General features: G+C 36.5%; 1 protein-coding gene across 5 annotated transcripts in view; it reads right to left on the minus strand.

Annotated features, from left to right (window-relative positions):
* Positions 1-1,423: 1,423 nt before the first annotated feature.
* AP1S2 (adaptor related protein complex 1 subunit sigma 2) overlaps positions 1,424-18,585 on the minus strand; it is a 28,929-nt gene continuing 11,767 nt past the window's right edge. The window contains exons 5-6 of one of the 5 annotated variants that reach the window (XM_042973711.1): positions 4,119-4,127; positions 3,298-3,878 (exon numbers count right to left, since the gene is read on the minus strand). In XM_042973711.1, the coding sequence (XP_042829645.1) occupies positions 3,780-3,878; positions 4,119-4,127 (108 nt within the window). In that variant the 3' untranslated portion in view covers positions 3,298-3,779. The other 4 variants (XM_042973708.1, XM_042973709.1, XM_042973710.1 and 1 more) reach the window with 4 other exon arrangements.

An 18,585-nucleotide genomic window follows, 5' to 3' on the forward strand; every position in this document is an offset into this window, starting at 1 on the left:
TCGCGGCTTGTGAGTTCGAGCCCTGCGTCGGGCTCTGTGCTGACAGCTCGGAGCCTGGAGCCTGCTTCGGATTCTGTGCCTCCCTCTCTCTCTCTGCCCCACCCCCGCTTGTACTCTGTCTCTCTCTCTCAAAAATAAACATTAAAGAACTAAATAAAGTGCTTGAAAGGTAAAGTCAGTTTTTCCTCTCCATCCTGTTCCTTATTCACAGCCCCTTCTCAGGTGGAGGTTTTCCATTGGGGGGATTCATCTTTTTTATAGTGTGTTGGGGAGCTCTTTATATAGAGGTAAATCCTATTTTTGTCATTTTCAGGAAAATTAGGATCGTTGCTGCTGCCTACTGTTAAAGGAATTCTCATTTAAAAAACAATGGTCAGAGACCTGTTTAAAGAAAAAAAAAAGGCTTAAGGCCAAAAAATACCATTCTTAGATTTCAGATCACAAAGAAGAAAAGATGCTCTCATACTTCATATGTTTTTAATTTCCTTAGTAACCTTTCCATTGACATACTGGAGATACTGAATTTCAGAGTGTGTGGCATTTGGCAACTTGAGATTTGGAAATAAGGGTGCACAAAATACTGAAGCCAACAGAGGAAAAGAAATTTCAAGATTGGGATTTCTGAGTGGTTATCTGTTGAAAATGAGTTCTTAAAAAAAAAAAAACAACGAAAAAATGAGTTCTTCAGTATGTAGTCTATGGAAGAAAGTATGGTCCAGGTGTGCCTGGGTGGCTCAGTCAGTCGAGCGTCCGACTTCGGCTCAGATCATGATGTCACAGTTCGTGGGTTTGAGCCCGTGTTGGGCTCTGTGCTGATAGCTCGGAGCCTGGAGCCTGCTTTGGATTGTCTCCCTCTTTGTCTGCCCCTCCCCCACTCATACTTTGTTTCTCACAAATAAACATTATAAAAAATTTTTTTAAAGTATGGTCCAGAAGTCATTTTACCTTACAAATTGATTTGTTCAGTGCTTTAAATGCTTGCTTTACCCTAAAAACGATTGAAAACTGTCATTATCTACTGGACTCACTAATGCAGAATAACTATCCCTAAATCCAGTGGTCTTCAGTACTTTCCTAAATACAGTCAAGATATACACAATTAAAGGTGGTATCTCGAGCTGAATAGCCTTCACAGATCAGGGAGGACAAAACGGGATAAACACCAGCTTGGGCTCGAGGTAATCATGAGGTGATGGGGTCTTTTCCCTTGGGCATTCATGGGCATTGTGTGGAGGGAGGGAAAGGGCAGTCTTTAAACCACTTGACTGGTTCGTTCAAGTGTGCATCTTGAACTTAAATGTATTACTGTTTTCTAAATTTATAACATGATTTCTATTTATGATTTAAAAATTGCAGCTCTACGTTGCCAGCAGAAGCCCATCAGGCCGGTTTCCAGTGAATAAACCAACTGAGTATTGGAGACTAAGTCTGCAAGTATCTTTTTAGCAGACTAGAAACTTGATGGTAGTTGATCCTTTGTTCTTTACTATCCTTGCTTTAGTATGTAACGTTTCCCATCTGCACTTAGGAGGCGGTCCCTTAACTATCATGATAACCGAAGTTTTGAGTTGCTGCTTATATCAGGCAGTAGTTTGCAAACATCAGTTCATTTTGGCAAGTGTGCTAGCCTCTCCGGGGCTGGGGGGAACGGGGATCCGGCTGATGTGGCTGATGTGCAGTACCTTCCATTACCTGGAGTAATCAAGAGTTGCTCACTCAGAGTAGAAAAGTCAACTGCATCGAGGTTTTAAAAGCGGCATTTATTGATTGAAAATAAATGTGTGGATAGGCTCTCAGCATGGAATCCACATTATTTTTTAATGAGCTTGAAGTACATGAAGACTCCTTACATCTTCCACCGTTTATCTTGTGTGTGCTTTTAGCAACCGCATTCAAACGGAGATGAATTTTTGACATTTGACTGAAAAAATGTAAAACTCTTTAAGCAGCTCCCCATAGTTGATAAACCTTTGCAAAGAGAAAGATAAAAACACACTACAGTGGTATACGTTGAACATTTATTACAACCAATTGGTGATGTGATAAGACAGTGCTAACATGGCCTGAATATGTATTGGTCACAATCACAACAAAGCTTAATCCAGCCCAGCAGATACAAATGAAAGTGTAAACCATGAAGACGTGTTTACATACACAGAAGTATGTATAAAAGTGACATTGAAACAATTGTACAGCTTTAAAAAATATAGGGCCCACTAATGCCATTTTACCTCATTCGACTCTCACTTTTATATGAAAGGTGGTGTCTGCTTTTAGAAGATTTCTGATAACTAGGCAGTGCCATGGAAGGGAATGAAGCTGCCCTAACGTTTGCAGCACTTGTAAGTGGAGGGAAGCTAAATAAATTTGGCTCTAACAAGCACCCCGGAAGGAATATTCGTGCTTTAAACAATGACTTAAGCAACACTCTGTGAAGAGAAGAAACATGTTTTCTGTAAGATACTGTTATGAAGAAATCCAGGTTACGTCTATGTTTCCTTTTTTATTTGGGGGCATCAAAAACCATCTAAGTCACTACATGGTTATGACCACAAAAAAATCTGTCTCAGGAGTTGAATGTTCCTTGGCCTTAAAAATAACGTTAAAAATAACGTGCTCACTATTAGTCGCTCTCTGTTCCTCGTCCCAGGTCTGGAATGCCAGGGAAAGATTTTTTAGTGTAAAACACACCATTTCAATTTAGTCATTTGTGTATTCCCTTTAAGTATGTAGTTTCCAATGAGGGTCTTTGGTATAAATTTGGTTCTCTTTTTTAAAGTTTCAACATAAACAGTTAAATTTTAATTCATTTGATATGTATCAATTCCCTTTATCCTCAGATATACTGAAATGTCCCACACTAGTCTTTGGTTTCATATAATTTTTAACAGTTTCCTTTGCCAAAGACCGTAATTAATGAATGTAGACTGCCTAATTGTGTCATTCTCATAGATACATAATCAGATTGAGAGAAACAGATTTAAAAACTAAAATATCCAGAAAAGGTACCTTTCTTTTTCTGCATCATTCTAACTCACGTTTAAGTCCCTTAAGTTATCACTTGATTAACCGAAGTTCCCTTTAAAAAAATTTTTTGTGTGTGTAGGCCTGAATGAAGCAGCTTAGCAAAACAGTAATACTGACAAGACGTCATCTTATACCATTAGCTAACATGGACATGAAGGCAGTGACCATCTACAGTGTGTGAAATGTCACAAGAAGTCATCAACAAGGGAGGTGAGTTATGTCAGTCCAATTTCTTCAAGAACACTACGTGGGGTTTCAGCTTCCTGTGGAGGGAAAATGTGAGACTCTGGTAAGCAGATCCGGGGAAGCTTGAGAGTGTGAAATTGACACGGAGGGATGTGCAAGTTTCAGAGAACAATGCAAGCAGTTCATTGGTTTGGGCACAGTCTAAAACCGAGAGCAGGCGGTTATTCAGGGTTGTGGACCCCAAAAGACCACAGAAGGGTATTTTCAGCATGCATTAAATACTCACTAATTAACCTACCAATGTGCTGGGTACCATCGCTATAACACAAAAAGCAGTCAAGCCTGCTGGCAATTTAGGAAATCATTGCTACTGAATTAGCTGCAGGAAAAGTAAGTTATCTTTGTGTTAAAATTCAAAACCTCCCCTAAATAAAAAGCAGGGAAAACCCCAAGTTCTTCTGAATCTTCACATAATGGTGTTTCCCATGGCCTTTTTTTTTTTTTTTTTTTTTTTTTTGGTCATGTGTATTCATAGAAATGTCTTACTCTGAGTTTTTACTCAGTTTTTAACTTAACTGTCCCCAGCAGCATGGCTTCAGAAACTCACCTTCCCAGACCTCTCCAAGGCAACCAATGGCTTTGGTGAGGCAACACAGAAAGAATACCTGGGGACAAAGGCATTTTTGTCCTATGTAACAATATTCATTTTTAAATGTCAAAGGAAGACAAGACAAAGCAGGCATATCTAGAAAAAAATTAATATTCCAAAGTGGCTGATTTTGCACATCACAAAATAGGACCAGGTCAGATTCAGGGGTTACTTGCAATAATTCTGTAGTTAAAAGGCATACTAGAATTTAATGGAGAAAACGTAATTTTTAGTATCCAATAACAAATTAACTTACTTTTGCATCCTAATTATGGTACAGCACAAAACAAGGAAAAGAACAATATTAAACCACAAATCCACACGTTAGATTTAATTGCATGTAAAGCAGCACATGGAATAATCTTAAGTAAATTAAACGCTAGTCTGTTTCCATATTTGGATAGTACTTACCTTCATATAGAGATTTGAGGGAGAGAAGGCTTAGTGCCCGACTTCTAGAAAGTGCTCAAAAAAATGTCAACTGATAACATTACACAACTGAGACCTAACTGAAGGTATTTAGCATTTAGTACTAAATAAAGTACTATAAATCAACTCTGCATATAAAGTTTTTATGGTAACCTTTTAGTAGGTGTGTTTACTAATGAAAAATGGGTAAGAAATCAGCTTTGGTTAAAGAAAAAAAATCTGAAGTATTCTTGCCCTCGCCACCCCTCCCCCCAACGAAACCTCAGCTTAACCAGGCTACACATCAAAATATATATGGTGGATAAGCAAACAAGTTAAACAGCGCCACAAGATTACAACCCGCTGGAGGACATTCTACAACATAGGTGACTCAGTTTAAAAAAAATGGCAAGGAAAAAAAGCAGACGAGTTGTTAAAGATGAAAAGACTTAAAAGACATCAACCAGATACCACGTGAGCCTTGTTGGAAATCTGGTTCTAACCAAGTATAGAAATGCATTTTCAACAATCAGGAGAAATTGAACCAGGAACAAGTATTAGGAATTACTGTCAAATTTGGGGGCGGGGGGAGGACTGTGGTACTTCTTTCTCCTGGTGATACATATCGAAGGATTAAAGATGAAATAAGAGGTCTAGGGCTTGCTCTAAAATACTGAGGCAAAAATGGGGGTGGGGGAAATGGATGATGAAACAAGCATAGTACTAGGAGTACTGAGCTGGTGGTTGCTGAAGCTGAGTGATGTGCACACAAAGGTTCTCTTTTATTTGCAGGTCTCAGAGTTTTCACGCTACAGTTTAAAGAAAGTCTAATGGAAAGACGCAACAGTCCCAAGAATCATGTAAGCCAGTCTCTTTCACTTCTCATGTTTAGCCTCAGACATTACATATACTGTACTGACATCTGAATCACATATATCTTAAATAAAGGAAACAATTTAAAAACAATCGTTTCCCTTTAGGCCTTGAACTGTAACCAGTCCATTTACTTGCGGACTTTTTTACCATATAGTAACTCTATTTTCCTTAGGATTTTCTGAACATTTTTTCTCTACCTTACTGTACTGTAAGAATATGGTATATAATACATATACAGACGAGGTGTTAACTGAATGTTGAGGTTGTCGGTAAGGCTTCCAGTCCACAGTTGGCTGTTAAGTTTTTGGGGGAGTCAAAAGGTGTATGTGAATTTTCAATTGCCTGGGAGGGTTGGCGCTCCTAACCCACTCGTTGTTCAAAGGTCAACTGTAATGTTAAATTGTCTTTAAAAACACCATATAGCCTTTAATGCATTTATTAAAAGATGCTACATTGAACTCCATGCAGGTAACATTCTTCACTTATCCATGTAAGAATGACTCCCATTCTATTCCCCGGAGCTGGTCAGACTTCCCCTATGTCCTTACTGCCTGTAATCCTCTATGGCATTTCCTGAAGAGAACCATGTTACGTGTCCCATATGCATTATTTAAAATATATGTCCTTTCCAAAAGGCCTACTTAAAAGCAATCAGTTACATATTTGATTCCTTGAGACTTGTACTATTTGTACATTAGTTTTTTTGTTTTTTTTTTTTTACAAATTGTGTTCATAATATAAAATGTAATTTTGCCATGTTCACACTGAAATTGTAGCTCAAAATTACCTAGAAAAACTATTCTCTAAAGTAATCAAATTCATAGAAACAAAGTAGAATGGTGGTTACCAAGGGCTGAGGGGAGGGATGGGGAGTTGTTTAATGGCTACAGTTTCAGTATGACAGGATGAAAAATTTCTGGACATCACCTGCACAACGTGAATATACTTAACAGTCCTGAACTGTACATTGAACAGAATTTGCCAGCGTAACCATTTTTATGTTTTTTAAATATGTTTAATAAAATTACCTGGAAAAACTAAAGTGTAAAATATATTTGTCAAAAGGGATGCAGAAGAAAAAAGTCATTCACATGAGACAAAGTACATGCAATACTTTTATTTTAGACGTGCAAGAAAAGCGATTTCAGAATCTACTAATTTAAAGCAAGCAGCTGTATACAAATAACAAAAGAAGCAACATCTTGTTACAGCTCAGCACACAGCATCCAAAGCAAACAGGCATGAGACAATGCATATTCAGCATTAAAACCAGATGAATAACATATTGCAGGGTTGGGGGAGGGGCAGAGGACAAAAATGGAAATGAAAGACCAGTGTCTCCCAATGCTTTCAAGGTATAATGCTAAGTTTCTCATTTGATAGCCCATCCAGGTGCTTCAAATGTCATGCAGTACAGTGAGAATGGAAAGAACTGGTCTGCATACCTGCCTAATAGACACTTTCATAGGTCGTCTTTCAGTGGTAAACCTGTTTGAGCATCTTTTGAATTGGTTTAATGATAGCTTACTTAATCAGGCTTTAAACTCTCTACATATAAGCAATGAATTATTGGATACTTTTCCTTTTATAATAAGTTGCACGTTTTAAAACTATACACCATAATCAATATTAAGTCTTAATATTTAGAATATAAAACTATAGTTAACAAATCATTAAGTATTTAAATGAAGACTTAATATATTATAAAACCATCACTAGTAAAATACTAGTATTTAAACTGTATTAGGATTTTAACTATATAAACAAACTCAGTATTAACATTTTGAAAAGGTTATTTCCTATTAAACAACAGATACTGTAGAAGAGACTTCTAACACAGTTTTCTGATCATTCTTAAGGGGACCGTTCAATATTGTGTGGCACAAATGTGATCCAATATACATGGCATTACAAACTTAAGAACTGTGAATGTTTCACCCTTAAATATTATGTAATAGTACAGATTTTACTTTCTTGAATTATTTCCAAATATACTTTTATGTGATACGTCAGAATACATTAGCTCACAGAGAGCTGTAATACAGTCACACTAAATAGAATTTCTTTTCTCCCCCAACATCTGAAGACCAAGTCACACTGTATGTTACGGCACTGTTTATTCTGCTGTAGCACTTCTGCTATATGCTCTTTGGTAAAAACTTGAACGATTGCTAACGTTTCCTCTTACAAGATGAATCATGGACGTGTTTAAGGTGAAATACTACTCAAAACATTCATAGGCCATATTTCAAGAAGAAATTAAACCAGTTGAGAGCAGGAATAAACTATATCAAGATCATATATAGAATGAAAATCAAACAGAGAAATGACGACAGGAAAAAAAAAATTACAACGGTGAAGGTATTGATTCTGAAATGATTATACAAGATAATCAGTCACCAAGCTGAGGGCATTTTCTTTCATAAGTATATCAGCTCTCTATTTCCTCTGTGCAATTCTGCATACACGATGAGTAGTCATTTAGTACACAGGGACATTAAAATATTCATGACGTGGCTACAAAAGAAATGCATATATTCTTATACAGTATACAAACTGAGAGACACAATCAGATTTCTAGAATGTTTACTGCACAGTAAGGAAAATGGAAACTTAAATTTTTGTTTTTGTTCTTTGGTCTATGGCTGAATATTTAGCTTTATAAACAGTGCTAAAGGAGTTCAGATTCCTCTTTTAAAAACCTCATATAATGATAATCAAAATGACCTATGTCCTACAAAATCCAAAAGCACTGTATTTACTAACAGGCTGAAAAGATTTTCGGTGTAAAGTCATCTGGTCAGTACTGAGTTAACTGAAAATTCAATTAGAACACTACCTCCCGCCAGTCTTCAAGTATGTCAGGATTTTATTACACAAAGTAAAGGAATTTAATCCGTTAATGAAAATCGTTACATCCTAAGGTGACCATAAACTCTTTTACAGATCCTGAAGGAAAATCTTTCCCAAGAAGTAGTGGAAAAGCAGTCACCCATTTGGTATTTTAAGTAGCAATGGAGGTTTTTCATGGTTCACTGAGCTTTAAAAAAACAGAACAAAAAGAAAAAAAACAACAACAAAAACTCCAAAGACAATGCCTTTAAGACTGAGGATATTACTTTTTAAATAATCCTCAAGATAGATTATAAAGAAATCTCCAAAAAGATGTCAACTGTCTATGCCTACAAATTTATGTAAATAGAAGTTTCTCATGTCAACGAGGTAACATTTCTAGGGACTCCACAAACCCCTTAAAACTAGAGGCAAAATTCTGTGCAGATTTTCCTGAGAAGAGGGCCCAGGGCTCTTTAGACTCTCAAAGGGATTTTACCCCTGCCAAAAGGCTTGTGATTCAAAGTTTAAAATTGCTCATTTGAGTGCTTCTAAAATATCCTCATTTTAATATTAAATTCGGCATTTTGAAATGTTAGGCTACAAAGTCATGTAAACCGTTCAAATATGTGACAGATCTCTCATACGAGAACCATTAAATATAAAAGTATCTGAGAAGCACCAGTTAAATTTTAATCCTCAGATAATTCTTAAACACTTTCAAGAGACAGTTGTGCCTTCTTCCTCACTCAATACAGTGGAATGAACCAGCAAGTTAAAATAATGTAATAAACCCCAAATGCTTCGTGTTCTTATGGAAGCTCTCATTTGCATAGGGGAATTCTATTTCTGTTATCAGTGACATTAGCGCTTCACAGTATTTACTAATACTTTTTTGTCAAAGAACCTCTGAACCTAGTTCAATATTCTGTGTAAAAAAAAAAAAAATTCTAAGTCCCAACGATGAATGACTAGCAGAGTAAAATTCCCTATGAAAATAGCAGTTAAACGAAGTATTGGGACTATCCCTTACAATTTAATGGAATCAGACTTATCAGGTAATACTAAAATATAAATAACAAACTTGACAAAAACCAAACTGAATTCATAGGTCCTACTACATTTTGATGCGTGTCAGAACTCCAGCACGTATTCTAGTACGCTCTCTTACACCCAATGAAACTCTTGCTGTGATACATATTCTCTGTTTTCTGGAGAGAGAACAAGAAAAGTTTAAGTCTGTCAACCTTTCACCTAAATAGCAGTTCTTTGAACCTTTATATTATAGCTTTAAATCTTTTTGTTTTCTCTTAATTCTATACACACTGTGCAAAAACCAACCATGGAGAGCTTATGCCCATTGAAAGAAAAGAGAAAGGTAGTGTCCCAAGTAGGGCTGAGCACACCAGCAGTCCTCCCCAGAAGAGACTTACTATGGAAGAAAACAAACAGCTCTCAAACGTGACTGCCCGGCACGTCTGACAGGCCTCTTACTACACTTCGTAAAGGAAAGGGGAGATGCTAAACAGCCAATGATCCATATTAAGTATACTTAAACAAGAAATTAGCATCCATCAAGTGTGAAGAATATTCTTCACAGGGAGAAAACCCTCTTCATTGGAAAAATATTCTTTCAGAAACCCTAAAACGCACACAAATAATGTATCCTTTTACCACTTTTAAGTTACCGTAACATGTTTCAACAATTTCTCAGTTGAGACAGTCTGAAAAAGCTGTGCTATAAATGCCTTAGTGACCACTTAACATTTAAGGTTAATTTTAAGCTGAATGATAGATATGCCCACATTAGCCAAATGATTTTTTTCTTTAATATCCAAAGAAAATATGACAGCGGATTAAATATAACTCTAGTATTCTGGGCCCTCACACTATCAGTACATCTAATGAGTCATGGAATAATTATTTACTTAAGAATTGGGGAGGGTGAGAGTCAAGCGTGTCATAATGCACAAGGGGTCCTGTGCAGAACCAGAACTACTATCTTTTTCCACTACCCAGGCAAGGTGAGTTTCTTAATACACTAAAACATCAGCGATTTCAAATACAGGGGAATAGAGGCCAGAATGAAAGCAAACATTTTTTTAATACAGTTGTTTTATTACACAAATACCGCAAATTGCCCTTAGTACCAATTCTCTGGAGACCTGTTCTCTGATTAGAGATTAGGCATTATTTTCAACCTGAAATGGGCCTACAGTCCTGGGCATTCCTTTTACTCCTCACTCATTTACTCCCCAGTTAAGTCTATTCCAAACCCTCAACATTTCCCTCAGGTTATCTACGTCTCCTCTTTCTCCTCCGTCCTTAGCAGCTCTTCTCTAGACGAGTTTCTCAAAGAAAATGACAACTTTCTCAATTTCGCTCATCCAGCTGATGAGGAAAAAACAAACTACAGCTTTACTCAGTTATCTCCTCCTAGCAGGAGGAAGATGTGTCTTGCCTAAGACCAATGCTTTTGATTCCATTCCCATTCACCCTGCCAATATACTTTCCCCTTTAGTCTATCGCTGTCTGCATTCGCTCCTTCTCCTTAGTGTACGTGCATGTATGTTCAACTTTCCTCCATACTAAGAGTAACTTTTTTCTCAACCCCCTACAAAAAGAACCAGAGGTAGCGGGAAGTGGAGGTTAACAAACACAGCAGAGAGAGGAATTAAGTGACACCTGTTCTTAAAACTGCCTCCATTGCTAAGACAAACTCCATCACCTTCAAAATTCCCAGAAAGTCACCATACTAGGCCGATAACTCATAACAATCTGGGAAACTGTAATGAAATCTGGTAAGCTAGCACTTATATGAAGACTTAAGTCTTGTTGAGATGAGTGCTTAAGTTAACTACTGGTATTGGATCCAAAACGGAAAACCTAGTCTCCCGATTTTCTAGTACACAAAGAGAAAATAGTTTACATTTAATGAAAAATACAAGTAACTGTAATTTGAAGTTACTGCTTTATTCGTTTTTCTTGTAGAGGGGCTTCACTTATTCCTTGTACTAAAAGTAGTATCCTGTCCTTCATGTTCTAGAATACAAAGGTCCAGGGGCGCCTGGGTGGCTCAGTCGGCTGAGCATCCGACTTCGGCTCGGGTCATGACCTCGCCGTTCGAGCCCCATGTAGGGCTCTGTGCTGACAGCTCAGAGTCTGGAGCCTGTTTCAGATTCTGTGTCTCCCTCTCTTTCTGCCCCTCCCCCGCTTGCTCGCGCGCGCGCGCTCTCTCTCTCTCTCTCTCTCTCTCTCTCTCAAAAAAAACATAAGAATATAATGGTCCTTTTTACTGCCCCTCACTGTATTCTGTGGCAGAATTCCTACTCTCAACTCTGGAACCCTATTCCTTGTGCTTAAAGACCAAAGGGCCAGAGAAGATCCAAATTCACGAAGATCTATGTTTAGCAATGAATAGAAAGAGAAGAACTAAAAGCCCTTATAAGGTACCTTTCATGACACAGCTCATAATGTCAGTCGTATTCCATCAGCAATTGTGAGGCACTAGTAAAGTCAGAAAGTTTTCTGACATTAAGTTAGCAACGATTGGCAAGAGCAATATGGTTGTTCCAGATAGTTAGGGTCTAAAATGGCCAAGAGCATACAAATGCCTCACTTTATATGCTGGAACTTTCTTTTTAGCAAATTCTACCTTTTACCTAATGGAATAACACAATGTGTACTCTTCCATTCACACAGCATCATTTTGTCATTTAAAAAACTTGTAGATTAAAAATATATTTCTACTTCTAGTACATGTTTGTTCTACAGTTCTAGAAAAGGGAGGGGGACCTCAAACATTTTCACAGGTAATGCTGATAAGTTAATGTCCCACTCCTAGATCTTTCCTCAATTGATATACTGTGAGTATCTTTCCTTATCATTACATAGAAATCAATCTCATTGCTTTTACAGCCAGGTTAACAGTTCCATGTATGTAGGTAGCATAATTTTCTTAACCTATTTCCCACTGATTAACATTTGGGTAAGTTCCAATGGCTTAATATTATACTGAGTCTTAGTGTATTTGTATATTTCTTTTGGACACAATTCCTTGAAATTTAACCGATGGGTCAAAAGGTGTACACATTTAACTGTTAACAGCACCAAACTCATGCTCCAAAATGGACTACAAAGTTTAAGTGGTCATAAGCAGCAGACAAGAGGGTTGCTCATCCATGCCAATCCAAGAACCAAAAGAAGTTATCATTCATATTTTAATTTACATTCCCTTACATAAAAGGGCCATTTGTTTTTTTCTCTCATCTGTGAATTATTTTCTTTCACCTTTGAATTATTTATTTATATCTACTGTTGTCTTTTTCTATTGTGCTGTTGATCTATTTCTATTCCACGTCTCAAAAGTTTGTCTTAAAAATGATAGGGATAGGGGCGCCTGGGTGGCTCAGTCGGTTAAGCGTCCGACTTCGGCTCAGGTCACGATCTCACGGTTCGTGAGTTCGAGCCCCGCGTCGGGCTCTGTGCTGACAGCTCAGAGCCTGGAGCCTGTTTCAGATTCTATGTCTCCCTCTCTCTCTGACCCTCCCCCGTTCATGCTCTGTCTCTCTCTGTCTCAAAAATAAATAAACGTTAAAAAAAAAAAAATGATAGGGATAACTACCATCTTGTAAACCCTGCTCTAAAACCTATTAGTTATAAAATACTAAGGACAAATTACTTTCTCTGGCAGTTAATTATACTTTTCAAATTAAAAAAACCAGACTAATTAGCAAATATCACTTTAGACTTGAAATAGTTTTAAGCATACTTTAGGGTAACTGTATTGTATTTGCCTTGGTCTTCCATTTGGATCAGGACTTGAAATGCTTTAAATTTGATTAGGGTTTTCAAAACATAAAAGATTTCTTTGAATCACTGAATTTCAAATATTCAAACTCTCTATCTTTGCTAAGTAAGTTCTTGAAGGCTAGTAAGGTACAGAAGAACAACAACAAAAAAAAGTCTGCATGTACAATAAAAGCCTGTATTTGCAAATTCTGATCATTTAAATTATTCCTCCTATAAAAAAAAATGATCAAATCCCTAAAGTGAATGGGGAAAACAGCAGAAAATTAAAAAAATATTCTAACTGCCTGCAGGGTATACTCAATTCTGTTTCCATGTAAAAACTCAATTACCTTAACAGACATCAACAGATTTGGTTATTGTTCAGGAAACGAAATTATATAGTGACAACCCACAAGCTTTGCTGTGGGTTAGGTGTTGAAGTCAACCACAGATTATCTCCCCAGGCACTGGTTATCAAGTAAGGGTGAGTTCATTGACTCACAGAGGTGATTTTTATAGCCATTTACATGTTCTTATTAAGCACATTTGTCCTTCTTTTACTGTCCTTAGGGTTTTTTTCTCCCTCCTGCTTTTGATTCATTGCAGCCAATCATTTATACTCTGGACTATATATTATATTGAAAAGATATATGGTCTGTAAAATGTAAATGGAATCTTTGTATATATATCCTATTGTGTTAAATTAAACTAAAGTTTCTTAAGCAGGGCACTCCTGATACTTGAGGCTGGATAAATTCCTTATTCTAGGAGGGCTGTCCTGGGCACTGTTGGACGCTTAGCAGCATCCTTGGTGCTACTAGATGCCAGTAGCACTCCACTGCCTGTTGTGACAATCAAAAATATGTCTAGGCATTGTTTAATGTTCCATGAGGAGGCATAATTGCCCCACTCCCCATCCCAGTTGAGAACCACTGAGTTAATCTAATCGTCCCTGGTTGATGGGTAAAATTATGTTTTAGTGTGCGTACCTGTATTTGCTCATTCTTCTATAATGGACATTTAAAAAAAAAAAAAGGCAATAGAGGAAACAATAGAAGAAAATGTGAAAGAATGTGTCAGTAGGGGGGAAAAAACCCTCAAACCTTGAAATTTTTCAGAAAGTACTTTTTAAAGAAAAAAAAATCACCACCAACGGCTAGGAATATGCTCTTTGCAGGTGCCAGTCTTAGGCCTCATGCAATCAATTTAGTAGATCAGGATCAGCATCGAAGAAAATAGAAGAGAAAATGTGAGATTGCAACACAAGAAATAAAAGTATTATTTAACAAAATATTTTTTCAGTTTATGTGCGTGTAACTACTGTGATATAAACATGTATTTTACTGTGGGTTCTTGTCAAATATCTTTGAAAATCAGATTTACAGCTACTGATTTTAAGTTACTCCAACTTTTCATTATTACAATTAGCCCAGAGTAGCAAGAGCAGGCTCAAAATGAGTTAAAATGAAACTCATTTAACTCATAAAAATAAAAGGGGGGGGGGAATCCTCAAATTCTGAAAAGCAGGCAAATACAGAGCTCAAAAAACACATCTAGAACAAAATGATTAGAACCTGAAAACCAGTGATCAAGGACATTGGCCAAATTGTTTCTTATAAAGCGTAAAATGAAAGACAAGATTTGTTCTGCCTTTTGTTTTTTCTGCATCTGCCTTTCTGTATTTTCCATTTCAAGCATTAATGTAACCAAACCTTACTTATCTAGTTTGTTCTAGCAGACCCCAATCAAGTTTACCTATAAAAAATTACAATATGGGGGCGCCTGGCTGGCTCAGTCAGTTAAGCGTCTAACTCCCAATTTGGGCTCAGGTGATGATCTCATGGTTTGTTGGTTTGAGCCCCATGGAGCCTGCGTGGGATTCTTTCTCTCCGTCCCTCTCTCTGGTCCTCCCCTGCTCTCCCTCTCTCTCTCAAAATAAATACACTTAAAAAAATTAAAATACGCTGGCCTTGTTAACTTTTAACCCAATTTAAAAGAAAAAGGGTTAGGCTTAAAGGCTTTAACAAACAATGGAAATCACAAAGGAATCAAAGGAGTTTGTCTTATTAAACCAAATCCTAAGAGGATTTATATCAAAACACTTTTTGCTGTTAAAGGATATTGTAAATATTTGAACATATCTAGCTATTGTAAAACAATGTACAATATTCTCGAGTTTGAGTAGCATGCCCATTCTTAATTAACAAGATTTTAATTTAACCCCCCCCCCAACTTTATACTAAAAGGCATGTTATTAAATACTCCAAGTACTTATTTACTTAAAAATAATTTTAGGTTACAAAAGATTCATTTTTAAAAATCACTTTTTCTAAGATTCTTACCTTTCCATTTTTATGCAGTCCAACAGATTTATTATTACTTCCACAAAGATGTTGCATAGTACTAAGATATATCATGCAGCCCCAGCACTAAAACAAATCAATTTTAGCAGCGCTAATTCTCCACAGAGCACCACTTTCTAGCTGAGGCAGATTAACAACTGCAAATCTGAGTGAATCTATTCATAAAGTGGATCATCTCGAAGTAGAAGCAAATTCATAAGTGTAATGCTTGCTTTTGGTACCTCACTTATTTTTCATTTCTCAGATTACTTTGTGAGAAACAATACCAACAGCAAACAAAGCTCAAAAGGAAAACCCCCACAAATTTCAAAATGATGCTGTTAGTATAAAAAAGAAAGGCTGACACATCTCAAAGCGCTGATCAACACCATCATGCATCTACCGCTGAGGTTAAAGCCCGACGCCCGGTATTTAACTATTTGATCTTCACGGATCAGGCAAGGACTTGAAATCATCTCACGTGCAACAGTCTTTGCATAACACCCCACTTTATCCATGCCACAAAGATGGTAAATTTAGTAGTTACCAAGAAATAAGTTGGGGGTCAAAGGGACTAAAGCCTTAGACTGCTCTTTATCATAAGATATCCTCAGACAAACCTCCCCATTCTTCATTCTGGCTCTATAAAATTAAGGAGCAGAGAAAAACTGGTAAGTGCCTGACTTTACAAAGAAAATGCACTCTACATTTCCTTGGTCATTACATGTATGTTTATAAATCAACTGTACCACTCCCCCAGGTCCTCCCCCACAAAAAGCTGGCTTAAAATAGGCACTTAATTGGTGGTGTGGGTGGAGAGGTGGAATGTTCCAAGTATTGCAAAGAATGTCAGTTTAGTAATCTCAGCATGTTGCACTTTAGTAATTTAAGAATCAAGTACCAGTGGCATGTTAAGAAAACGTGTTAAATTCCAACAGACATTAAAAATTGGATAATAGACCAATTTTTCTGGGCTTTACCCCCAAATCTATGTATTCACAGAAACAATTACCAAGAGGAATACACGTACAGTTCAGTCTAGAAATGTCAAAACTGAACCACTATTTACCAAGTAATTAAATAAAATAAAAAAGATCTTTATTATTTGATCACAGTGTCTGATATTGTAGCAATTATTCAAATACCCATTGATGTTATGTTCTCATTACTGATTATAATATGCTAATAGAACAGCTACCATATCCACTGACTGTCTGTCCTGTTAGTCTATAAAACGAAGGACTACCTGAACAAACTATGTGACATATATACAAATCAGGTAAAAGAGAAATTTTTCTGAAGAAAAACATTCTTAAGGAAATGTATATTTCACAGATTTTAAAAGGTCTAAAATCAAAATTATTTTGCGATTTCCCATGTAACATCAAGCCAACAAATATTTGCATTATAAATTTAAAGGCATCTTTGGTGTCTAGAAATAGTCAATTCAAGTAAAAGACCTGACACCAAATAGAAAAGTCACAATACATGGAAAAGTAATTAATTAGGCCCTCCACAAATTTAAACTTGCATTTAGATGAGTGTCTTTACAGCCATATTTACAATGTTGGAAGCAAAATCATTTCATGACATAGGCTAAATGAATACTATATCCCAAATTTTAAGACCAAAAGAGCTACTATAAATCCAGGAGTTTAGATAAATCCGAGAAGAAACGATTTAAACAATTATTATTTATGCATCCAACTGAAAAATACCAATTACCGATAATGTGGACAATGAAAATCTTCAGTATAAAAGGTAAAAAATGGTATCTTAGAAAATCTATTCTGTTCCATACAGAAAAACCTCCAGAATGATTAATCTCTTTATTCCTGAAAAACACAGAAGTTGGTACCTAAAACAGAAGGTTTAAAATACACATACCAAGACAATACACAAAGTGGGGGGGGGGGGGGGGGTGTGTGTGGGGAGGGCGATGGGGGAAGGGAGAGATGGACAGAGCTCAGTGGTTAAGATTTCACACAGCTCTGAAGTCTAGCAGATCTGGGTTTGGAATGCTAGGACCAGTTGCTGGAACCTCACTGAGCCTCTCCTTCGTCATCTGTTAAAAAGGTACTCATGATCTTTCTCAGGGCATGTTGACGATTAGCACAGGATGCTTCACAAATACATACTCAGTAAGCATTAGCTCTCATCATAGTTCTTTTTTTTTTTTTTTTATTTCATAGTTCTTTTTTGTTGTCATAGTGTCCAGACCTGATCTCATGACTGACTATATGTAGTATGCTAAGAGAAAACCTACTTTATCACCTGATGGTCTGCCCTGTTTGCCTGTTAAAGGACTACCTAAACAAATCAAAACATGTTTATATAAATTGGGTAAAAGGGAAATTTTTAGCAAATTTAGAAATTTTAGAAACTTAGCAGTCTGTGGAATGCTTTTTCTCATCTTATTCCACTATTTTATGAACATAATATTCAAATACTCTCCTAGAGATGTAAACATGTATCATGTATCAACATATAAATGAATCTATTTTAGGAAACAATCATCTTGTCATCCCTGGATTTGTGACAGTATGTTGGCAAATAAGCTAAATGAGTAACAGGTTAACCTGAACAGAATCATCTGAAGCCTTACTGCCACAAAGAGACTTTAGCTTGGCTTCATAAAAGCCTTAATCTGCAATGTATTATAACTCACTCTAAATTCAGAACAGACTAGCCACATTCTGCCTCCTCAAGAACTGAATGGCTACATTGAGAAAAATGGTTTATTCAGACACCAAATAGAAACTGTCTTAATGTACTATCACTTTGGTTTATGTACAAAATGACGTTAAGGTCACAGATAAGAAACTGGGCAAAAGTTCTCTTCAAAAGGTAAGAAACTGTAATTAATAGCAGTCAAAAAAATTTTTTTTAAACTAGGGTGAGACAGGGTAAGGAAAATCTTACATGGAACCATAGACATCCCATGCTTCTCTCTACTCCTTTCTACTAAAGATAAAAAAAAATACTGCTTCAAAAAGGGAGGTATTATTTACTATTAAAATACTTTAATAGGGGAGATACACACACACACACACACACACACACACACACACACTTACAAATAAATATGGACTTGAACTAACGTTTTTATCCCCGATACATCAAATACTCAACACATGCTATAAAGTAAACTTAGTACATTTGCCGTATTTACAAAGTCAATAGCAAGTTCCCAGTAGTTTAAACAACAGTCCAGACACAGGAGAGATCAGTACCCTAAACACTACTCTCCAGAAAAAAATATATTAAAAGGTGAACTTCAAGAACTTTAAAATGTTTTAAGGCAGATGGAATTAATCAAGAAATGATGAAGAACCTGGAGGAAATACCAGGATCTGACATAATATAGCTCCATAATAACAGAATATAAAAGTGAACAAGGGAAGAGACAAAATGAAAAATTCATAGTTCCTGATTCTGCTTTTAACCGAATTTTTAGAAAAGTCTGATTAGTAA

This window comes from Panthera tigris, chromosome X (genome assembly GCF_018350195.1).
Source record: "Panthera tigris isolate Pti1 chromosome X, P.tigris_Pti1_mat1.1, whole genome shotgun sequence".
Classification (NCBI taxonomy): Eukaryota; Metazoa; Chordata; class Mammalia; order Carnivora; family Felidae; genus Panthera; species Panthera tigris.